General features: G+C 36.9%; 2 protein-coding genes across 5 annotated transcripts in view; both read right to left on the bottom strand.

The window, feature by feature from the left end:
* Positions 1-11,755, bottom strand: part of LOC110100706 (polyribonucleotide nucleotidyltransferase 2, mitochondrial) — a 31,735-nt gene extending 19,980 nt beyond the window's left edge. Inside the window, exons 1-8 of one of the 2 annotated variants that reach the window (XM_020828329.2) lie at positions 11,239-11,755; positions 8,748-8,903; positions 8,483-8,653; positions 8,150-8,275; positions 7,909-8,070; positions 7,466-7,585; positions 5,304-5,441; positions 5,024-5,186 (exon numbers count right to left, since the gene is read on the bottom strand). In XM_020828329.2, the coding sequence (XP_020683988.1) occupies positions 5,024-5,186; positions 5,304-5,441; positions 7,466-7,585; positions 7,909-8,070; positions 8,150-8,275; positions 8,483-8,653; positions 8,748-8,903; positions 11,239-11,610 (1,408 nt within the window). In that variant the 5' untranslated portion in view covers positions 11,611-11,755. Of the gene's footprint in view, positions 1-5,023; positions 5,187-5,303; positions 5,442-7,465; positions 7,586-7,908; positions 8,071-8,149; positions 8,276-8,482; positions 8,654-8,747; positions 8,904-11,238 lie in introns of those variants that run through there. The other variant, XM_020828330.2, reaches the window with a different exon arrangement.
* A 1,333-nt stretch (positions 11,756-13,088) lies between these two features.
* On the bottom strand, positions 13,089-24,496 carry LOC110100704 (protein NSP-INTERACTING KINASE 3). Of its 3 annotated transcripts, none has more exons than XM_020828325.2 (11): positions 23,716-24,496; positions 23,181-23,313; positions 23,009-23,080; positions 22,771-22,914; positions 22,494-22,565; positions 22,302-22,361; positions 21,701-21,804; positions 21,442-21,606; positions 19,013-19,354; positions 15,378-15,769; positions 13,089-13,596 (listed from the first exon to the last, which is right to left on the bottom strand). In XM_020828325.2, exons 1-11 carry the CDS (start codon positions 23,834-23,836, stop codon positions 13,282-13,284), a joined length of 1,920 nt encoding a protein of 639 aa, XP_020683984.1. In that variant the 5' UTR covers positions 23,837-24,496; the 3' UTR covers positions 13,089-13,281. The 3 variants fall into 3 exon arrangements, with proteins under 3 accessions (XP_020683984.1, XP_020683985.1, XP_020683986.1); XM_020828326.2 differs by having other exon boundaries at positions 21,442-21,588; XM_020828327.2 differs by having other exon boundaries at positions 23,759-24,496.
* Between the last annotated feature and the right edge of the window lie 336 nt (positions 24,497-24,832).

Here is a 24,832-nt window from a genome sequence, read left to right as displayed (position 1 = left end):
AAGGGGTCAGATTGGAGGAGGAAGGCAATGTTCCCTCTGCAGTACAGCCGCTCATACACCAATTCAGAGAGGTCTTTCAACCGCCCCAGGGTTTACCTCCTCAAAGAGAGTTGGAGCATGCCATCACTTTGCAAGAAGGTGAGACTCCGATCAGCGTCCGTCCTTATCGCTACCCCCAGATTCAGAAAGATGAGATTGAAAGGCTGATCCGGGAAATGCTGGAGGCAGAGATTATCAGACCCATCAACAGCCCTTTTTCTAGTCCAGTTCTCCTAGTCAAGAAGAAGGACGGGAGTTGGAGATTTTGTGTGGATTACAGGGCTCTGAATAAAGGCACTATACCAGACAAATTCCCAATTCCTATGATTGATGAGCTGTTAGACGAGCTACATGGTGCAGTGATGTTCTCTAAGCTAGATCTAAAATCTGGATACCACCAGATCAGAATGAAGGAGGCCGATGTTCCAAAGACAGCGTTCAGGACACATGAAGGGCATTATGAATTTCTGGTAATGCCCTTTGGTTTGACTAACGTTCCTACAACATTTCAATCCTTGATGAACCGGGTATTCAAGCAGCACCTTAGGAAGTTTGTCCTGGTCTTTTTTGATGACATCCTGGTGTACAGCAAGACTGTGGAGGAGCACTAGGAGCATTTAAGAGCGGTATTGGAAGTGCTTCGGGAGCACCAGTTGAAAGCCAACCTAAAGAAGTGCAGCTTTGCTCAGGCAAGTGTAGAATACTTGGGACATGTGGTATCTCAAGGAGTGGCAGCAGATCAAACTAAAATTGAGGCAATGCAATGGCCGCTACCTAGGAACCTCAGGGAATTGAGTAGGATTGACTGGATACTATAGGAAGTTCGTGAAGGTGTATAGTACCATTGCCTGGCCTTTGACTGAGCAGCTGAAGAAGGACAATTTTTGCTGGGGAGAGGCAGCCACCCAGGCGTTCGAGAGGTTGAAGGAAGCCATGACGACGGTCCCTGTTCTAGCTCTTCCAGACTTTGATCAGGCTTTTGTAGTAGAGACAGATGCCTCAGAATATGGGCTAGGGGCGGTGCTGATGCAGAATCACAGGCCAGTAGCATACTTCAGCCAGGTACTTTCAGCCAGAGCTAGATTGAAGTCAGTGTATGAAAGAGAGTTGATGGCCATTGTTTTGGCAATCCAAAAATGGCGGCCGTATCTCTTGGGAAGACACTTTATTGTACGGACTAATCAGAGGAGCTTGAAGTATTTGTTAGAGCAGAGGATGGTGACCGAAGAGCACTATAGGTGGTTATCCAAACTATTAGGCTATGATTTTGAGATCCAATATAAGCCTGGTTTGGAGAATAAGGCGGTCGATGCTTTATCAAGATGCGTTGGGGAGATTCAGTAGTTGGTTGTGTCGGCGCCATTGATAGTAGACTGGGGGGCCATTAAAGAAGAAAGGATGCTGAGCGAGGAGCTGAGGAAGATCAGGGAGGATTTGGAGAAGGACAAGAGCAGTCATCCTGGTTACTACATTGAAGGGGGGAAACTATTGTATCAAGGGAGGTTCGTGATGCCACGAACTTCCATACACATTCCCCATCTTTTGCAGGAATTTCATGGCAGCTCAGTCGGAGGTCACTCAGGAGTTCAGAAAACATACAGGAGGCTGGCAATGGAACTCTACTGGAAAGGAATGCATAAAGATGTGGAGGAGATGGTGGCGAGTTGTGAGGTCTGCCAAAGAAACAAATACATGGTCATGGCTCCAGGAGGTTTACTACAACCATTGGCACTTCCAAACAGAGTTTGGGAGGAAGTGTCCATGGATTTCATTGATGGCTTACCCAGGTCAGAAGGATTCACGGTCATTCTGGTGGTGGTGGACAGGCTCAGCAAGTATGCCCACTTCATTCTCTTACGACATCCTTACACGGCGGTGTCAGTGGCTGCGGCATTTATCAGGGAGGTGGACAGGCTGCATGGGGTTCCAGAATCTATTGTGTCTGATCGAGACAAAGTGTTCCTCAGCCAGTTTTGGAGAGAGCTGTTCATGATGCAATGCACGGTCCTCAAGAGAAGCACCGCCTACCATCCACAGACCGATGGGCAAACAGAGGTGGTGAACCGAAGTTTGGAAACTTACTTGAGGTGTTTTGCTTCAGAAACACCGCGGATGTGGGCAAAGTGGCTACCTTGGGCTGAATATTGGTACAATACGTCGTACCATTCTGCCTCTCAGATGACCCCATTTAGAGTGCTGTATGGAAGGGATCCCCCACACTTAGTGCACTACGGGAAAGGAAGTACACCGGTCTCGACAGTTGAGCAGTACATGGAGGAAAGGGACAAGGTGCTGGAAGAATTAAAGAAGCATCTGATGAGGGCTCAACAGATCATGAAGAAGCAGACAGATTCACACAGGAGAGACATGCAGTTTGAAGTGGGAGAGAAGGTATTCCTAAAACTACGACCCTACAGGCAAAGGACAGTAGCGAGAAGAAGGAATGAGAAATTGGCGCCAATATATTTTGGCCCCTACGAAGTGTTGGACAAGATCGGAGCAGTGGCGTATCGTCTGAAGTTGCCCTCTTCTGCTACCATACACCCAATGTTCCATGTGTCACAGCTGAGAAGAGCATTAGGGGAACAGGTAGCTAGTGCGGAGCTACCAGCATCTTTGACAGAGGAGTTAGAGGTGATCATGGAACCTATGGAGTTGCAAGGAGTGAGGATTGATAAAAAAGAAAACAAGGAGGTGTTGATTAAATGGAAGAATCTTCCCGACTATGAAGCTACTTGGGAGCCTTATGAGATTGTGAAGCAACAGTTCCCCAATTTTCACCTTGAGGACAAGGTGAGTTTTTGGGAGGGGAGTAATGTTAGACCGGCCCAGGATGGGCCGATTGGACCGGTCCAACCGAGACGGTCCATTGCTACGCGAGACGGGCTGGGCGGAAACGGCAGCAAGAGGCGGAACTTCATGTGGACTCCACGTGGGATTAATTTTGATTTGGGAGGGAGAAATTTGAATGAGGGGGTTGTTTTAGGAAATCCATTATTGTCCTTTATGATTATTTTTTGTTTAATTAGGAGATTGGGGGGAAAGGAGGGTCTTCTGGAATTTGAATGAGAAGTTTGAGATCTCTTGGTGTTCTTGGGCTCTAGGGTTTGCTAGAGACTTGTAAAGAGTTGTTCTTCCTCTCGAATTGAAGAACGTTGTATCTTTCTTTGTTTTGCTTTCATTGCAAGTGAAATACAAGTCGTATCTTGCGTTTTCTCTCAGATTTCCCTGTTTTCCTGCTGATTTCTGCTGTGGACAGCAGTTTGCAGATTTTCACTGGTTTGGTTAGGAATACTTGAGAACTCAAGTACTTCCTATCACTTTCCTAGAAGAAGAGGAAGGGGTGGAACAAGCTCTCAAGCTTTTCCAAGAAAAATCATCAGTTTTTCCATTCCAAAAATCACAGCATATCTCTCAACCAACCTGAGAGCAACTAAAAGTCCAAACCTAGAAACAATAATCAGCCCAAAGACCAAAAGATTCAACTTGTTTTGACCCCCCCCCCCCTTGCCTACATTACTTTTGCCCACAAAAATTTGGGGCTTCTCCCAAATTTTGCTTGCTTATGTCGATCGTTTTAACAGTCACCCACTGAGTTTACTTTGTAAACTCATTCCACTAATTAATTGTTTCAGGTAAGTCTCCAAAGATTTAGAAATGGCAGAAAGAGAAGAGTTCGTCTATAGAAGACAGCATGCAACTGATAATAGGTAATTTATGATTTGAGAAATGTTAAGTATTTGAGGAATTTTGTTATTGACTCTTCGGATAAAAGAAAAGAGAATTTGATGTTTTAATGTTGTTTTGTTTATGAACTGAAATGATTAGATCCTACCGTCCGACTTTTAGTTCTCGACCAGTTAAATCGAGCATCCGGGCCAGATCATGATAGGAATAATTAAAAAATTACTGCTAGACCGGTCTCTAGTGGACTGGCCTAACCCCAACCGGCCTCTTCAAAGAGGCTGGTTCTTTGCTACAGGAGGAGGGGCAGCAACATAAGGAGAGAGAAAGGAGTGGGGCCCACTAGGTATTCAAATTCAAAGGAATTGGACGCAAAGGAGGGGGCGGCAAGGGCAAGGGAGTAATTTGGTTTTAAATAATTAATTGTATGCTTTAAGTATGGGAGGAGGGATTAGGGTTAGGGTTATGCTTGAATATTATTCTCTTGGAGTTCTCTTTGTTGTCTTGGACTCTAGACTCTTCGTCTAGAGATTGGGAGAGAACAATCCTCCTCTAGAATGACTTTTTACCTTCAGTCTGGGTCGGGTTGTCAGGCCGCGCTGTAAATAGAGAAGCACATGCTAAACAAACCAAGCGGGATCGTCGGGCCGTCGGGTCGCGACGTGGCATCCTCCTATTGGATTCCGGATGTATAGATGCGTCCGGTGATCGAACCCAATAATTTCCCCTTTGTTGTCAAGGTGTAAAAATAAAAAAAGCATGAGCATGGTAGAAAGATCCATGATGCATGCTAAGAAGACAAGTCGATTCAAGAAGAACAAATAATTACTAAAATTAACAGAAAATGATAAAGGGAAACAAAGAAAATAAATAATTATTTATGTCTACAAAAAAACTAATGGAAACCATCAACAACAGCCACCAACTCTATCAACTTACATATCAAAATAGAGCATACAAAGTTTTAGGTGATAATTTCGTTTTAAGTCGTCAAACTGATAGCCACCGCTTCAATGATTTGCTTATAATATTGCCAGAAAAGGAAGTATTGTGTATTGTTTACAACATTGCCAGAAAATGAAATTTTTCCATGCCGATAAAAAGATCTAGGTATTTAGTCTTTTTCACAGATAGTTATCATGTTCTTTCTTCCAGCATGCGCCGGATAAAAAAAAAATAAAAAATAACACATCAAAGTTCACCAAATCAAACAGTAAAACAAACATTGTAGAAAGTTCTAAAATGCAAATAAGGGCAGCATCAAAAATGCAAGAGCTTCAGGACTATATAGATGGCGTACCATGTCCAACCTCACGCCTATTCAAACCACCACGTTTGCCAACCTCATTAATACAAAATGGTGGGAAAGTATAATGTAGCATAAAACGTTTTGTTGGGGGGCCAACAAGTGAATCCAAGCGCTGTGCATCTCCAGGAGCCCCAATGGTTACAGTACACAAAACCTATAGAAGATATTGAGAACCTCTATGATGTTAAAGATTTTTATGAGATATTGTGTATTTGTATTAAGTTCAAAATAATTAACATCAAGACGATGAGTCTAAAAGCAAAATCCATACTTGAGTATCACCGCGTGAGAAAATTGACGATCCATGCAAAATAGGATAAGTGCCAGCTTCACAATGCAGAGGCCTGACTTCATCAAGTTTTCTCCCATCAACCCGCAGACCTTTATCAATAACCCTTTTACGGACAATCTATTAATAGAAAATTAAAAATCAAGTGAGATTCGGTTGACTATGTTGTGAATTAGCTCAGCCCAAAAATTAACAACAATGGTGAAATATGCAACACCTATGGAGGCGCAATTCAAGGATAGTACTCACAATAATGAAATCAGAGAGTGGGCTTGCAGAAATGGTTAGGTTGCACCCACTATGATCATGGTTGCAAGTTTGAATCGCAGAAACAACTCAACAACTTCTATGAATGGAGGAATAAGGCTACTTAAATAAACGATAAACCCTTTCATGCCTCATATATTGAGTAGGCCATTAATTAGTGAAGCTAAAATATAAGTTAACAATTTTGAAAAAAAATTATGACCTTGAATAGAATAAAACAGTAAATTTCAAGCCAAATTGAAGAAATAAGCTACTAGTGAAATTCAGCAAAACTAAAAGCCTAAAAAGGCATATAAGAAAACTCTAGCAACAGAATATTTGTGTGATAAGCCCAGATATCCTGGAGAGGGTTAAGAAAAATGAACAATTGCCATGAATTCTGATTCTAACTTGATTTCCTTGTAGGATATTAGCTACTTTTATAAAAAAAAAAGTTTACATGTCTTGGAATCTCAAGAGCAACATTCTATTGTCTGATAGATTAAATTTTATATTAAACCGTTAAAAAGTAAGGCCATCCTACCTAGGACTATTTAATTACAATTGCATGAATAAATCCATAGAATAAACCGGTCTAAAAATTACCTAACTTAAAAATTAGACAAGTACTGATGCAAAGCATTTAAGAATTTCAAGTTTCTAATGCAACTAGAATAATACTATTGATGTTGATCATAGAAAAAAATTATGATTACAAATTAAAGACAATTAAATATGCAAAAAAAAATCTGCATTTTTTGGATGTATATTCTCTCTCGCTATTGGGAGGAGTACTTAACTATAGGGGCTTGCACCTATAGGTAGGGGTGTCAATATTGGACCCGAACCGAAAACCTGACTCAAACCCGACCCAAAAATTTCGGGTTTGGGTTGACCCGAACCCGAAACGGGTTGGGTTTGGGTTCAACAATTCGACCCGTTTCAAAAATCGGGTCGGGTTCGTGTTGACCTGTTGACCCGAAATTGACCCGAAAATGACCCATTTTTTACTGGAAAACCCATTTTTGACCCGGCAACCCGAGATTGACTCGTTTTTTACCCGAAAAGAGGAGTTTGACCCGTTTTTGGACCCAAAAACTAGCATTTTTTGTCCGACCTAGGTCATTCGGGTCGAGTCGGGTTGACCCAGACCAGAAGCGGGTCAGGTTCGGGTGCGGAAAACCGACTTGTTTGCAGAAACGGGTCGGTTTTGGGTTGACCCGAATAGTACCGGGTCAGTTTCGGGTTCGACCCGAACCGTGACCCGAAATTGACACCCCTACCTATAGGAAACCTAAACTCATATCATAAATTCCTCACAAAATGAGGGCGATGACTCTGGGTAATGTCTTATTTAAAACCCAATCTTCTGAAAGTTTACCTTGGAACTTAAACGTTAAAACTCTCCTGACCCAGATACGAAAAAGAAAGTGGTCGCAGAAAAGCCGGGGCACGAATTTTCGGAGCCCACAATAAACACAAAAATCTCCATCGAGAAACAGTGCAAGAAAATGGACATTTAAAAAACATCCTGAATTTTATTAAATAGCATAGATACACAAGAAGCTGCATGATTGCTTGGTTAGGATCATTTGGCTGTTCCAAAAACCAGCAAATATTTGGGGCAAAAGGAGTGCATAGCAAAAGGAATGAACGTAAATTATCCTTTTGGGGATTTGGTTTGGACCAAATTTTCTACCTATAGTTTACACCAGGCTACTTCTAAGCTATTACTCGTGAAGGCAATGTGGCTAATTCTACTGAATATACTTTGCAAGAGCATGTTTTGCTGACAAAATGGTTTGCTGCAAACCAAGATGCAGCTGTGTGAATCTATTAAATATGAAGATGTAAAAATAGAAAAAATAAAACTTTTTCCCAGTAAGAGCCATATATACCTGTTTCCTAACCGTGTCAACAGCCTTTGGTAGAACTTTTAAGCTCTCCTCATCAAATTCCTCTTCAAGTTTTGCCCTAACATCTTGTGTAATTTTGTCCAAGGCTTCACCACGCTCAAACTAACAATCAAGAAAATTTTGTATTAGGGAAAAAAAAAGGTTATTGATCTAAACCATTGCATAAGGCAAAATTTCTACTTTTCCAACAAAACATGAAATATGTTATAAAACGGGATGAAGAAGAGCTAGTCCTAGTCCTTAAATTTTTCCTAGCTACAAAATTTGGGCAGGTATTGACAAAAGGAAGAATAGCCTCCTGAGTTAAATATTTATTTGTTAGAGCAAAAAAAGCAAGATATTAATAGATGAAATTCTAAGGCATACAAAAGAAGATTTCTTTGGCAAAAACAGTACAATGAAACCAGAGAATACCAAAAAAACACCTTTCCATATGCCGCATCAGTAAAAACAGCCTCAATCGGTCCTTCTGCCAAGCTTCTGATCTTCCCAAGTGTTCTGTCCGTGATCATTGATAATTTATACTCTTTCTTCTGTTTACCAGCTTTTTCAGCCAATTTTATTTGAGGTTCAATGTACTTGACAGCCTGATCAAAATAATTATATTTCAAGCAATCTTTACTCATCAATCTATAAAACAAAGCAAGCACAATCAAGCAGGCGTACCTCAGGATGTGCAATCTTTAGGGCAGCTTCCAGGTCCTTTTCTGAGATCTCCCGAGCCTGTACATCTATCATTAAAGTCTTGTCCCTAGTGCAGGCATAAACCAAATTAAGATCACTCATGCTCAGCTGCACAATTAACAGAACTTAATCAGATTCCTAAAGCTAGCTTTGAAGAAATAATAGTTTAGACTGAGAATAGTTTAATAGGGTTCAAAATACAACTGAAATGAAAGAAATCACTAGAAAAATCAACAAATTATGCTAATACATTAAACTTTGAAATGCCAGGCAACAACATCAATTAGAGTGATGCAAACTAATCTTGAAAATCACCTCATCCATGGTCGGATTAAAAACAAATTGGCCATCTATCCTCCCCACACGTATCATGCCCACAGGCCCTCCCCAAGGGATGTCAGACAGCATAAGTGCGGCAGATGTCGCATTTGCAGCCAAAACATCTGGATCTTGTTTTCCATCTGATGAAAGAACGTTCACCGTAGCCTATTACATACAATGTAATGGAGATATGGTTTTTCACCAAAAAGGTCGATAAATATTAATACAAAATTTGAAATTTTGAAGGGCAAAAAAAAACCTGGACTTCATGGTAGAAGCCGGCAGGGAATAGAGGACGGATGGGTCTATCAATTAGGCGCCCACATAGAAGTTCCCGTTCTTTCGGAGCCCCCTCTCTTCGCATGAACGTTGTAGGGATGACACCTTGGGCATATTGCTTTTCTTGATAGTCAACCTTCCACAAGTTTTTGATATATCAAATGAAATATAAAACATAAGATGATCACAAACAAAGAGAACGAATTTAAAGGAAGTCACATCCGGAAAAGAACAATGCAATAACAGCAAAGCAAATGAACTTACAGCCATAGTTCAAAATTAAAATTTTAAAGATAAAATTGAACAAGCTATAGTCATTCCATTTTATTCAGAGAGGATGGTTCAAGGGAGGCAGATGTAGTTTGGCAAACATAATAATTATCTTTCAATAGGGGAGCCAAATGACCATAAACACATTTAGAAGCTTCATCTTCCAACGCAAGCTGGCTAAACAATTTATTATAGTCCAGACAGCCAGTTATAGATATGTGTCAGTCTGGCCCTAATAATGCATTAAACAATGGTGATGAACGATATACATGGCATAATCACTTGTGTACACTACATTATACATGGCATAATCACTTGTGTACACTACATTCATGCGTTTGGTAAGAACGTTGATTTTCACATGCATTTTAGTAATGCATTCGAAAGCATCACAGACACTACTAATTACCATGGGACAGCTTAGCATAATCAATGTGTTATTACTGAGGCTAGAAATACTATCTGATAGAAGTAGAATAAGATATGTGGTAGAGTATAACAGAGAAAGTGTTATGTCAAATTACTATTCCATTCTATGACAGTGATGGTGATACTCTGGTTTTGATGGTTGGGATGCTCTCAATGGTTAGAGATGGATGATGAGGGTCAATCCAGTACAGGTAATGACTGCTTTGAAGCAGCTTTTATGATATTATAATTATTTGATGTAGTATTATAAACAACTCCCCTCAAGCTGACGGTTAGTTCTTAGATCACCAACTTGCCCCATAGCATAAGAAAGCATTTGTTGGATAGAGATTGCGCATATCTTGACATAGGGTGTCTAACACATAGGAGATGTTAGGCCTTTTGATGGTAAGGTATAGAAGGATGTCCACCAAGTGACGGTAGAGGATTGAATTACTGTATTGAGAGTCATGTTGATCAATGGATGTAGATTTGATGGTGGCTTGGTTTTAAATGGTTTTTCTGTCGCTCATGCCAACACACTTGAGGATGTCAGAGGTATAGGGCAACTAACTCAGATGCAGGTCCTATAAAGTTTTTGTTGCATGAAGGAATAAGGAAATCAATCCTAAATTGTGAATGTTGAAGTGGCATTGAAGATATATCGAGTTCTACCATAGAATTAGAGTTGGTATCTGTCAATAATATGTCATCAACATATATGAAAATATATAGCTTGGCGGCATCACAAGTATAGATAAGTAAATAGGATCATAAATGCTAAAGGTGAAGCTGAATTGTTGAAGTTGATAGGAGAGTGTGAAGGCTTACTTTAATCCTTAGAGAGCTTTTTTCAATAGACAAATATGGTAAGGTTTGTGTGGGTCTTGAAATCTGGGTGGTTGAGACATGCAGACGATTTTATCGAGTCATCTATGTAAGGTGTATGATACATCTAGTTGGATTATTGTTCCGTTGTGCTAAAGTGACATCTTGAGAAATATTCCAATGGTGATAAGTTTGCAACAAGGCTCAATGTCTCTGTGTAGTCTAATGCCTTCTGTCTGATTGTATCCCAACACGACGACAAGATGAGCTATGTATCGTGCTATCATGCCACCTGACTTGTACTTGGTGTGATAGCCGTTTGCTACCTAGAATTTGCTGTTTTGAAGCAGCTGAAATCAGTACCCCGGTTCCTCAAGATTGCAATGCTTGGAACTCATTCGACATTGCCTTTGTCCAATTTGGATCTTTAGCAGCTGTTGTATAGCATGTTCGGACTGATGGGTTGGTACTTTGATGAGATAAGATTAGAATTTGCCTTGGCTTCAGGTACCCAGTCCTGAGTGGATGAGCATGGGTGATTGGAAGAGATGGAGGATGAATATGTGGATGTGGAGGTTTGTATAGTTTGCAGGTGTTGAGTTATGGGCAAGAATGTGTTCAAAGGCTGGAAGCAGGACTGATTGGGGAGGTTTCCGGTATCTGTTGACTACTTGAGAGAGGTTCGTGGTGCAAGTTGTGTACTAAACGCGGCTTTGGAGTGGCATTAGTTCTAGGCCCAGTGGGATGATTGGGGATGGGGATTGTAGAGGAGGGAGTTACGTGAGAGGATGTTGGTATTCTAGTGGAGGTTGTTGTGGATTGTTAACGGTATTTGTCTGATATGGAAATTTGGTCGCTTTGAAAACAACGTGAAGAGAGTGTTGCAAGGTTATAATACAATCCGGTCAAAAAACTAGAGAACAACGGGAAAATAATACCGTTAGGGGAGTGGGACAGAAGTGTACCGTGAGGGGTAGAAAATCTCGGGATCCGTCTGTTTTCGCCGAGGAAATAGTAGAGAGAACGTTGGTTTCGTCCATGGTGATGACGACGGATCCGTTTGCAAAGCGGGCAATCTTTCCTGTCTCAATGGTGATGATGCGAGAACCAATCTCAAACTCCTCCTTGAAGGAACCCAGCACCTTTCGGCCAGGAATGAGAGGGTACGTGTATACATGAGATTCCATGTCCAGCTCCGGCTCTGACAGTGATGCTGACTGCAGGTCGAGGCTGCTACTGCAGAAGCGCCGAAATCCGGGGCTCCGCCATGTAAGGTAGCGCGGAAGTGCAGAGATCAGAGGGTTCTTCGCCGCCCTTATGGATATGGCCGCGGCCATGGAGAGAATTGATAAGGGCAGTGAGTTTTGCCTGTGTTCTTTTTCTCCGGCAAGCGGGGGTTGAAGGGAGGTCTATATTTATATATTTATAGGGTTTAAGGACTTCGCCGAGGATCGGAGTGAGGGTTTAGGCCAGAAGAAGGCAAAAAATTGAAGGGATTTGTAAGAGAACAAAAATTTTATTTATTTATCTATCTAATTTTTTATTTTTTTATATTTATTTCTATAATTTTTAAATTCTCAAATAATATGGAAACATTATCAATATTATTTTATTTAAAATAAAAAATATATTTCATATGAATATTCTTCAATATTTATTTTTTTTTTCTTCGATATAATTTCAACATTAAACTAAAGTATAAGTAAATATAAAAAAATTTAGTTATTCAATATATGAATTGATACATATTTGTAAGTTTTTTAAAAAATAAAATATAGAAATTACTATGCTCTTAATTTTATATATAATAATTTAACTAGATGCAAATAATTACATATTAATATGATTAAAAAAATAATTATAATATAAAATTGCTAAGTTAATCAATATTTTTTTATTTTTTCATATATATATTTATATATATAATATTAAAAATGGACCTAATACACAAATCTATATGTATGAAATTATTAGGCAAAATAGCTTTTGTAAGTTTTCTAAATTTTCAACTAGAAGAGTTATTAAATGATGTCAATCAATGCAAATAAAAATGCGATCGTAATTTTTGTTTATAAGGTTTCATTTGGGACAGTTTCCTTACTACTTTTAAAGTATTTTTTTTAGTACAAAAATTTTAAAATCAATAAATTTCATATGAAAAAGCTGACAATATAAATGTTATTCCAAACGAAATCTTAGGCTATGTTTGAAACATTTTTCTTACTGTTTTCTAAAACAACAGTTTAGTATAAAAAAAAATTTAACTATAAATTTTTATACTATAAAGCTGGTTTAGAAAACAACGAGAAAATTATCTCAAATGAAACCTTAACCTCCCATCTTACTTTCCGACTTATTAAAAATTTGAAGACATTTTTCACTATCTATATAAGATTCTTAAACTTATCTATATAATTGTCACTCAAATTATTATTTATCATTGGATTAATACTCTTGTAAAGAATTTGACTTCCCTCAACTTAAAATTTTTAATTGTATATTGATATCAATTGTATGTCCAAAAAAAAATCACATTGACTTCATAAAAAATATAGGATTCATTTGAAACGATTTTCTTACTACTTCAAACAACTTTTCAATATAAAAATTAAAATTTTTGTATCAAAAAACTGTTTCAAAAAGCAGTAAGAAAATCGTCCCAAACGAAGCCAGTTGCTAAAAAAACAGCACTCCATGTCTCCATCCCTCCATCAGATGAGAATATCTAATTTAATGAAGAAACTTTGATTAAATCAAAGCAATATCACATAAAGCCACAGACTACAAAACTAAAAAGGATTGAAAAAGAAAAAAATTTAGCTCCAGCTAACATGTCAAAATTCATTTATAATAATGTCCTTCTGTACAAGACAAGAATACTTGTGAAGCCAAAGCAAACTGCTATGAAAACCACAATCCGAAAAACCAGACCTCACAGCAACATCTAAGGATCAAACCTTTCAGATGAAATGTACAATTGAATGCTATATATGCCTCATGTATCAGTATCATCTGGGTCCTGATAGCTCGATTGCTTCGACAAGCGATGATTCCTCAACAAAGTCCAGATATTTCGGTTGAGGTTGCTCCGAGGATCGAGACTTCGGCGTGTCGAGCTTCATTGATGCTTCCCATCTCTCGGCGAGGCCATCTCCTTCAAGCATTCGGACCACCTCGGACATCTTTGGCCGCCGGGTTGGATTGTATTGTGTGCAAAGGAGAGCCACTTGAACCATCTCCTCGAGCTCGACCCAGTCGTAGTTGTTCTTCAGGTCCTTGTCAACCATCATATTTAGTGTATTGTCCTGGTGGAGTTTCTTTACCTGCAGGCATACAGAGATTACTCGGTCCTGTAAAACACTTCTGTTGGTCACAAAGTTTTGATGCTAGTGATTATAGATAAAAGAATTTTGATATGATTTCTTTAATTATAAGAAAACTATGATATGCAACTATAAAATGGTGATGAGACCTATAATGCTGTTAGCCATTAAAAAAGAAGTATAAAATTAAGTTAAATGTCACAAAGATGAGGATGCTCATGTGGATGAGTGACTTTATACTTATATAGAATGCAAAAACAAGTATATACGTGAAAAGGTTGGAATTGCTCCATTGGCAGATAAGATTATAAAGAGTTGCCTTAGATGATTTGGTCATATACAATATAGGCCTTCAATTGGGTAAATTATTCTGTACGGACGCCGAACACCATCCAGAGACCAATCAGAATGCGCCACATCACCCCAACTCGGTACTGTGGCTCGGTACCGCTGACATGGCACATTCTGGTTGGTCTCCGGATGGTGAACTGCGTTTGGCATCCGTACAGAATAATTTCTCCTTCAATTAACCCGGATAGGAGAGTTGATGTATTAGAACAGACTGAAGAAACTGGATCTCAGGTCCATAACAAGAAGACATAAAGAATAAAGAGCAAGAAGAGATTATCTATTTTTCATTACCGAACTACAGTGTACAATCCTATATATAGAGCTGGACAAACCGTAATAAAGTAAACTAGCTAATAGCGTACAGCCACGTCAGATATATAATTAAATCTATTTAATATCTTGTTCTAATACAGACCTATATTAAGAAAGGTAGATGTGGATCTAAAAGACTTGGTTAGAAACAATTAGAAATTATCTTTTTTATTAGATTTAAATGAGAAGTTGACTCTTAATAGCACACAATGGAGAAACAAGATTCATGCAGCTAACCACATGTAGTGGAATAAATGCTAGATGTTGATGTTGTTATTATAAGAAAAACTATAATCCAGTATCTCTGGATTCTATTTGGTATGCATTTAAGTAAAAAATATATATCAAATATATGTTGAAGATGTTAAATATATGTATGCTAGAGCATTGATAGTGTCAAAAAGTTCCCAATTCCAATAAGAACTCATAAAGAACAGTACTAAGCATGCACATTTGTATTGGTCATATAAATGCTTATAAGGAATTTTCAAAGTGATGTAACTTGGTGTGTATTCTTTTCACATATGACATAGTTCTAAACGACAAGATTTTACACTGAAATTAGTGAATAATATTTAATAAGTTATGATTAAAAGAACAAAAATTGGACTGGTTGTATGATATGTAATTTGGTTAGTATGAAATTAGCAAATATTAGTCAATGTTAATAGAGGATAAAATGATATCTATCAATAATAATTTGAGGTGTCTTGGATTGATTATACTAAAAGCTAGAGGATAATATGAGATTTAACTTCTAGTGTAAGAACAAGGTCGTTAAAATAAAGAAATTTCTCAAGGCATGTAAAGCAAACAAGAATTATCACTAAGATTTGAAGATAATTTTTATAAAATTATAATTTAATCGTATGCTCTATGTATTTAAGTGTTGTACAATCATAAAAAAACCATTAATATCCAAATTAATCGTGCTAACAATGAGAAGACTTAGAATGAATTGACACCTAATCATATTAAAGGGATGTTGTGAGCAAAATTTATTGAAGACAGTGTGAAGAATATACTTTGATTTCAACATGTAAAATGAATAGCAGAAAACATATCTATTAACTGAGTATTAAGAAAACAATGAGGAAGTGAAACAGTCAAAAGCTTACCCAATCAAGTATGGCTCCTTTCTGGTTAGCAGCTCGTCCAAAATCTACAGCTTTCTGACCAGTAATCAACTCAAGAAGAAGAATCCCAAAGCCAAAAACATCAGTTTTTTCTGATGACTGGCCTGTGGATAAGTACTCTGGTGCTATGTGACCAACTGTTCCTCGCACCGCGGTGGTTACATGTGACTCTTGGTGATCTAAAAGCTTGGCCAGCCCAAAGTCGCCGACAATTGCCTCAAAATCTTCATCGAGAAGGATATTGGCGGCTTTTACGTCTCGATGAATTATTTTTGGTTCACACTGCTCATGCAAGTAAAGCAATCCTCTTGCAGTTCCCAGTGCTATCCCTTTCCTCCTTGACCAGCCTAAAGCTGGCCTTCCATGAATATGTTCTGCCAGAAAGGGAAAATAGTGAGTCAAATAGTTATACTAAAGAAATGCTTATTTGCTTCACTTTCTGAATTTACTTATTCTGATGGTTTTCTGATTATCCAATAAGAAGACATGTTAAACGCTAATAGCATAATTGTGGTAAAAGAGGGCTACAAACAATAGAAAGGAAGGAAATCTTGCTAGTGTGAAAGACTTGATAGAACAATACAAAGTTATGAGAAAATGTTAATTGGGATCATTATAGTTTATGCATTAAATAGAGTGTGCATTAAACTGTATGCTGAACATGTTGATTGTATAAATGCATGCTTTCCTTGCCATAAGTTTAATAGTGAAACTCAATTAGTATGATTGACAGGGATGCAAAAATTAGAAGCACTAGTCCAAATGACCGGACGGCTCGCAATCGATTAGAAATAGTCAAACTATAAATCTTTTCAATCGATAGAAAATGTTAAAATAAATTTATAGACCTCTAAACCCTATTTTACCTCCGTTTCGGCTTGAATCCCAGATTTACTAATTCAGATAGTTCAACGCTGTACAAGATTTAGAAGAAAAGCAAGAAATGGGGAGAAAGATAGGGTTACCTTCGCCAAAGAGCCTATTGTCATGATTTTTTCTCTTATCTTCATTGATGGTTCAACTAAGCGAGGAAGGTTTAAATAGTACTTGCAGACAGCATTTTATTATACTGATTATTAAATTTATTAAGAAAAGGCCGCTAAGTCGCTAACATTCTCTCTCCTCGAGATGCATCAAAGTATATCCGATTCAAGCACAAATGGACTTATTTGATTCATCTAGATGAGCTGGAGCCAACGGTGCAATATGTTTTGCAAGATATAATCTCGATCGAAAAATTTTATATACGGAATGAATGTGTATAAGAGATAAATTGGACTGATGCAAAAAGGAGGTCGACAATCTATATTTATAAAATCCTAAAACTTCTATAAAAATCATCTTATGGAACTAGCTCTCTTATCCCACATCAGATTTGACACAACTAAAAGATTATAATTTGCCTCTTAACAAGCTATATTAAAAGATTAATAATTTCTCACTTTTTAATTTAAAACACCTTATTCTAGGGCCATAATACTTTAAATTGTTTATAATATATAACTACAATCTTATGTTGTGTGGTCAAGCTTTTCCTTTTAATCATCTTACAAGATTTACATTATAATTTTTTTGAGAAAATGATCAAAACGGTTCATTGACTATTTATGGAAGACCAAAATAATCAACTATATTAAAGAATTATTTTGATCTCTCAACTCTTTAAAGAGGAACCAAAATAGTCCCGCCATTAGACTTGAGGGACTATGATGATCATTTAATATAGTTGGTGACCATTTTAGCCCTACATAAAGAATCAAGGACCATTTTAATCTTTTTCACATATTACTTTCACTCTAAGTAAGAAGAATTATATTTATGAACTTGAGACACTAAATTTTGTTATCAACACCATGTTCCTCAAAGTGTTCATTATTGCAAGATCATGAGCTTTCTTGACATCAAGTGTACCTTCTCTTACTATATTTTATTTTTAATTACATAACCACCATGCATCTTCTCAAAGTCCATATGGGCAATGCAAGGTGAGGACACAAGTCTTCTCTCATTACACTTTTAATCACTCGGTCTAAATGCTCAGGTAATGCAATGTGAGAACTTGCATTTCTGATACTTGCTAGGTGACAACATTTCTAAGGTATTGCTTAGGCAAGTGCCATATTTTAAAGTAGAAGACGAGGAGAGACGAAATATAAAACTTCAAGTGCAAAAGATGAGTTAATTTTTTCTAATGCAAAGTAACATGAGAATATGAGGAAAAAGCATCTAGTAGAAACAAAGGCGCACACTAGGAAATAAGTTAGACTAAATGTAGACGTGCAAATGTAAGAGATTTAAGTTCTAGAGTGCTAAATTTTAAGGAAGAAAAGACTAAGATTGAGGAGGAGGAAGAAATATAGGGCTACAAATTAAGTTTTGAAGAAAAGATGATTGGTTATAATCAACATAGAATAAATAATGCTAAAGATTAGCTTAACCTTGCATTATGAATGTTATTTGTTATATTTTATGTTTTTCAAAGAAAAGTTTAGCCCCGCATTGATTTGGCAATCAATGGCTCATATTTAGTAACAGAAATATTTATTACTCATGTCTAATCAATGAGGATTATTATTTTATAACGGAAATATTTATTGATGTTTTATGACTTGATTTGAAAATGTTTAAATTGATTATCATAATGCTTGTAATTAGTTGTTTTAACATTCATAACATTTGAGATTAATTATTATAATGTTTCCAAAATTAGTTCTATAATGTTTTAAACTAAAACGGCTATTTATTTTTGGTCTATATAAGACCTCGGTATGAAAAAATAATTTTTCTTTTCATTCTTCAATCCACTTTACATCTCTTAAAAGCAAATATCTACATTGTTGTTCATGCTTCCAGCTGTGATTAGCGCAAGCCATCATGAATAGTCCGTTGAATTCTAGGATTTAGACCATTGTGGACCTTTGCACCTGGAAGGAGCGGAAATCTAACTTTAAGAACAGTGCTTCACACGCCTCTTTATCTACTTATTCAATAAGTTTTCTGCTGTGGAAGCACCTAAGCTGGAAGAAAAAAACAGAGAACAAGAATACAAGCAATGCAACAGTAAACCTGTAACGGGTTGTATTAACTATCAAAGAGAATGATCCCCAAGGAGTTTCTTCCTCCTCATATAACAGAGGATAACTTTACTAAAAGCTAGTAAGCAAAGAGTAAAAGTGTGTGTACTAAGGTGCCAACTATAGTAATAACGGTAGTGGAGAAAAAAGCAGCAAAACAGAAAATGGTTCTCCACGATGTGATAAGCCTGCGGAATACTCCCAATGAATATGAGTCCACATCATTTTCTAATGGCAATTATCTTACTGCTCTTCTGTTTTTACAACACTAACATAAATAGTTTAATTGTTAAAACGAGTTGATCAAATATTTGGCATACTTTCTATTCAACAAGATATTAAAACTAGGAATTAAACAAAACATGGAAATTTCATATTTTGCTCAATATAGTTTTGATGTTTAATGTGATGATTGTTATCATGTACTCTTCAAAAGTCTTGTTCATAATTGAAACAGGTTTACGTGAATAAGAAAACTTGCATAAATAACAAAAAGCTTAGATTAGGCAATATTCACAGTGCTGTACATCATGATGCACGCACCTCTTAGTTGAGAAGAAACACTTCCATTTGGCATGTAAGGGTAGACGAGCAATCTCTCATTCTCGGTCGTACAGAACCCATAAAGCCTAAGTAGATTGCGATGGACAGCCAAGCTAATCATTTCAACTTCAGTTTGAAATTGGATTTCTCCACCAAGAGCATTGTAATCTTTCAGTCTTTTAACAGCAACAAGCGTTCCATCTCTAAGGCAACCTTTGTAAACAATTCCATATCCTCCTTTCCCTAATATGTTTTTCGGATCGAAATGATTAGTAGCCATCCGAAGCTCCTTAAAGGAATACCGTTTCAAATGGCCCAATCGCACTTCTGATTCATATTGCTCTGCAATAACAGACATCATTCAAATAAAATAATTATATCAGACAAAAAAGTGAACTTAAGATACAAATTTAATAAAAAAACAAGGATTGCACATTCTTATATAGTTAAGTTGCATTGCACAGTTAAACCTTCTTTAAAAATGCTTTTTTTATCAAGAGGCTATCTATTTGCACATGTTAAAACAATCATATACAAGTATCACATTATCTTTCAGCTATTTATAAATATTATTAGGAAATAATTTGATACACAATTATGATTAATTGCATATATGGGATCAATTACAATGAATAATAGGGACATAAATTACAATATAGCTTCTAAAATTAAGGTCGAGTGATGTGATTATAAGGGAGAAATATCTCAAGAGTATAATGTGATAAAAGAATAATGTAATTATAATTGAAAGGTTCATTAAGAACATTTTCATAAGTAAACTTCTTGGAATCTTGCTCGTCAATTTATAAATTTGCAATTAGGTGAGCTATATTATATAGACTCCAATATAGGGTTGCAAAGAAGCTCCTTGTAGTTAACTTGAGCATGAAACGAATGATTGTTGATATGGATGTGTGAAAAAACTAATAATGATATAATGAGAAATGATTATATTAGAGGGATCATGAGATTGACATCTTTTGAAGATGATACATTGTAAAATAAACTGAAATGAATTAGATATTTACAATAGGATTGTGAATGATCCAATCATGAGAAGATCCAACCCAACTCAAAAATGGCTCAAAGCCATCAATTTGGTCCGCATCAATGTCAGGCCCAGCTATAAACAAGATCAATTCAATCTCGATTCACGTTAAGGTTGGTTCATTTATTTCAATTTAAAGCTCTATTCACTCCAAAAATTTATTCGCTCTTAGGAAAACTTATTAGTACAACCTACAAACAACCAATGATGAATTTGTAAAAATAAAAATATATAGAGCATACAAACATATGGAGTTCTCACTAATACATAATTTAGGGAGGGTCTACCATACGCAATATTAACCCTACATTTGTAAGAACATTGCCTTCATTACTCAAACTAGAGACATTGAAATTGCACCGGAGGTAACTTAACCATTTCTCCACACCAACCCTCAATATGTATGCAATCACTTAAACATAATACACATTTCAATTAGCTTTTCATATAGTTCAATTCAAACTAATTTTGGCTTGTTAGTTGAATCTTTGATTAGAATCTAGCTAGACCCAAGCCAAAAACTATCTAATTTTTAACCAATTCTCGATCTACGAATCAAAAGCACAAACTTAATGTACAACAAAGAGTAAATAATTTACTAATAGGATAGGTAGATATAGTTGAAGTTGAAGGATCAGGATGGAAAAGGGTAAAACAAAGATAACATAGAAGTTTTGCAAAGATATTGGTGCAGAATTTGTAAAATGTGTCATGTAACACTCGATGAGAATCAATGGAGAATGATGATTTAAAACATCATCCCTAAATAGCTAGGATATGGCAAATGATAATGATGTTGGTAGTGGTGGCTAAACTATAATGATTTAAATAATAATTTATTTTTACTGAACAAAGTTTAATAAGATGTTTATCATTCCTGCAATAAGAGGTAAATTTTTCTTTCTTATTTTATTGTATTAAAAGTTCCAAAAGCTTTCTAAATATATTAAATTATAGTAAGTGCTCTAAAGACAAATTTAAATAACTTGCATAGTTACACTACTAGAGTCTGAAAGTTTGAATAGCCTGGATTGTTTCTCCTTTTTCTTCTATTTTCTATGAAACACTAACATCAGAAGCCTTAACGAAAGTTGCTAATAGTTGGGACAGAGTGAGAGAGAGCAAAAGTGTCTCCGAGAGAGGGAAAAAGAAAAAGAAGCAAAGTAATAGCATAGAAATTGCTTGTTGTCCAAAGAAAAGGTGTGTGGGCATGTAATGAAAGCTATTCCAAATGCACACTCAGATTAAATAAATTTAACAGCATGGAAAAGAAATTGTTGAAAAGTGAAACTAGCTTTACAGTATCATATCTTCATCAGACAGCATTAAATAAATCCAATAAAATTGCAATAGAGTTTTAAGTGCAAGGAAGGAATCTAACCATTCACATCAAAGAAAATTTGCTGATTGCATCGCTGGTGCCACCAAATAAACATAACCACAAGAACTACAAATAACAAAGATCCAACACTTGCAGCAAAGAAAATGATTATGCGGCGGCTTCTCATGGCTCCATGCTGCGACTGAGCTGAGAAATCCAAGATGCCTATTAATTAGCATATTTGTGGAGATAAATCACTACATTGTTTAAGGAAAGCTCATTATCAAGAGAAATAAAAACAAGAAATAAGTTTTAATACCCTTTAGATCATCTGGAGGATATGAAATGGGATTCAAAGACACAGAAGAGCAGTTGCTCCAGCTCCCAGAGTTCCGTGCGCATATTAAAGAATTTCCACCAATGCTGGGATAAAATCAAGAATGATGTTATACTCAATAAGCCCCATTTCATGATTACTTGTTCCAAGCTGTTGTGTAAAACCAATGATGATAATGATTGTATTCAACATTGCATCAACTAAGGGGTTGTTTGGTAGCAGGGTTTAGTGAAATCCAGTCAAACGGCCTAAAATGCAAAACCAAATCTCACGGCAAATCAAAGCCACCATAGACGGAAAATTCCGCCTTTTCGTGCTAAATCCCGGATTTTTGCCGGATTTACGAAATCCATCGGCTCAATAGAAAAAGTCAGCTTGTTAAATCCGTTCTATAGCCAAACAGTCACAGGGGATTTAATAGGATTTATCATGAATGTAACCAAACAGTTTTCAGGATTTAGGCCCCTTAGGATTTCTGAAATCCGGATTTCAAACTTAGCGGATTTATGAAATTCTACTTAAATCAAATCCTGGATGCTACCAAACATCCCCTAACAAAAATTAAAACAGTAAGAAAGCATACTTGAATGTCCTAGCAAACAACTTTGGTAATGGTCCACTGAGATTGTTGAATGAAAGATCCCTACAGGAGCAGACATCAAAATTCATTTTGTGATCTTCATAGTGAATTTTAATTTTATAGAGTAGAAAAACGCACAGGCATTTAAATCAAAAAAGATAGAAGGATAGATGAGAGGATAATAGTAGCACATACAGCAAAGTGAGGCCTTTGACATTAGATAAAGAATCTGGGCAGGGTCCAGAGAGGCTGTTATTATTCAGTCGCCTGGCTTGTTAACAGCAGAACAAAATGTGTTACTAATTTCAACTCGAATGACATTGAATTTAAGAAAGAAAACCCTAAACATCAAAGCAAATTTCATACTACATAAACCAAAATGTTCAAAAACCAGCCACCGCAAAGATGATTTTCATATTACAATAATGAAATTGGAAAAGTATGGGAAAGAGAATTTTGGATTGAAAATTACAGGTAATTCAGATTTGTCAGAACTCCCAAGGAGTCAGGTATGCTGCCATTGAAATGGTTATTGGAAAGATCCAGTGTCTGGAGCTTTTCCAGCCTTCCAATGGTAGCAGGAATGGGTCCTGAAATTGCATTATTCTGCAGCAACCTGCAAGTAAATTTTAAAAAAAAAACTAAAAATTTCATGGCACTTTCTGTCTGAAAGTTTTAACAGGAATCAATGGAGAAACCTCGCCACTTACACAGATTGCAGATTTGTTATATTTCCAATCCATGGAGATAAAGTCCCATACAAGCTTTGGCTGGGAAGGCCCCTGGCACAGATGAAGAACAACATATTCAATTTGGCAACAAATTTCCCTTCTGTTATGAGAAGGGATGAATTAACAGAATATATAGGTTTTATGAACTTACAGAGCAGAAACAAATCCATCTGCAGAGCAAGTGACCATCCTCCAGCTGCATGGATCCACAGAGTTTATGTCCCAATTCTCCAGAACATTATAGGGGTCGTTAAGCTCCATTTTTATAGCCATCAATGCAACAACTATATTGAACAAGGAAGATAGTTCAGAGACAAATGTGGGGCAAAAATTAACTTCGAAGGCTCACTGAACTGAAATACAATGCAATAAAACACAGTAAATCACTGGAAGCTTAGATCCAGTTCAAGAAATCCATTAGAAGTTTAAAATGTGTTCAAGCATCTGAAGGGATCTATGATGCACAATTGCTAACAGAAATGAATAAACTAGTGGAAACCTAACTTAAAGCCTGTATAAAAAACCTAAAAGAAGAGCAACCTTCGTATTAAACCAGCCATTTTAGCTTCCATGAAAAGATTACAGAGAAGAAACTTATAACAAAGGGGGAGAAAAAAACAGAGAAAGAAGAAAGAGTAGAGCTCAAATGTTTAAGAATGGAAAGTCAAATTCAAGAATACACAAACCTTCGTAGTTTATACCAGAGGGCGAAAGATTGGAAGAACTCACATCCAACCATGGCATTAATGGCAGCAAGCTTAGCATCCAGCGGGACCAGAAGACCGGGAAAATCCCTCCCTTCTCCATCCGAACTTAACCAAACTTCCAACACTCAAAAACCATTCCACCACAAGAACACGAGCGAAAAACCAAATTATCTCAGATTAAACTGAAACAGAGCAAGCTTTAACTGTCTAAGAGACAAAATCCAAGAGAGAATTTCATCTCTCATCATGGCTAACAAAGACCAGAAGCCACATTTCCGGCGAAACTCCTCCCAACTTCAAAAAAGCAAAACCTAGATGCAAAACCCAACCTATCTCCTCTTAAACACGAGCAAACTCAGCTTCCACCAAAATTCCACAGCGCAAACCAACCAAAAGCCGCAAAACCTCTCTTCCACTGAAACTTTACCCTCTTAGAACCATATTCCAGTGTAACAAAGGAAACCAGTAAAGGAGCTTCTTTTACTCAAACAAAATGAATACTTTTCGTTTGCCCATTTCTCCCGAATTTTTTTTTTTTTTTTTTTTCTGGGAAGAACTCACATTTCGTTGATTTGAACTTACTTTTACACCAATCGGTACAGTTTGGCAGAGATCACAACTGCCCTGGTTGGCGTCCTTCTCACCAGAAAGCAGCTGCCCACGCCGATACCAAACACGCAAAAAGCCAACTTTAACAGCCAAAGTTCCCCCACCGGTTGCTGATGCTCTGCAACTGCGTTATCTTAACAAATTAAAAAATCAGTAAGGTATTTATAGAGAAAAAAAAAACGAAGCGAATATATAATTTAATATAGCGCACATTTCGGAATTTTTTTTGAAATTATTGCATTCGGAACGAGTCATGATGGACAAATTAGATAAACAGATATCTTGTTTCAATCAATATATTCATTTCACGGACCATTCAATTATATATAAAAGTGTAAATAGGACCCATAAGTTGTACTTGTTATTTTGTGAAGACGGCGGCGGTCGCCGTCCGTAGACCAATCAGAATATGTCATGTCATTCTTTTGTTCGGTACTGTGACTCGGTAATGCTCGGTACCGCTCGGTATTCCAGATTGGTACAGCCG

Source organism: Dendrobium catenatum, unplaced genomic scaffold, assembly GCF_001605985.2.
Source record: "Dendrobium catenatum unplaced genomic scaffold, ASM160598v2 fragScaff_scaffold_1342, whole genome shotgun sequence".
Lineage (NCBI taxonomy): Eukaryota > Viridiplantae > Streptophyta > Magnoliopsida > Asparagales > Orchidaceae > Dendrobium > Dendrobium catenatum.
The sequence above is the reverse complement of the archived record's forward strand: the minus strand, read 5'-3'. Positions and strand labels throughout refer to the sequence as shown.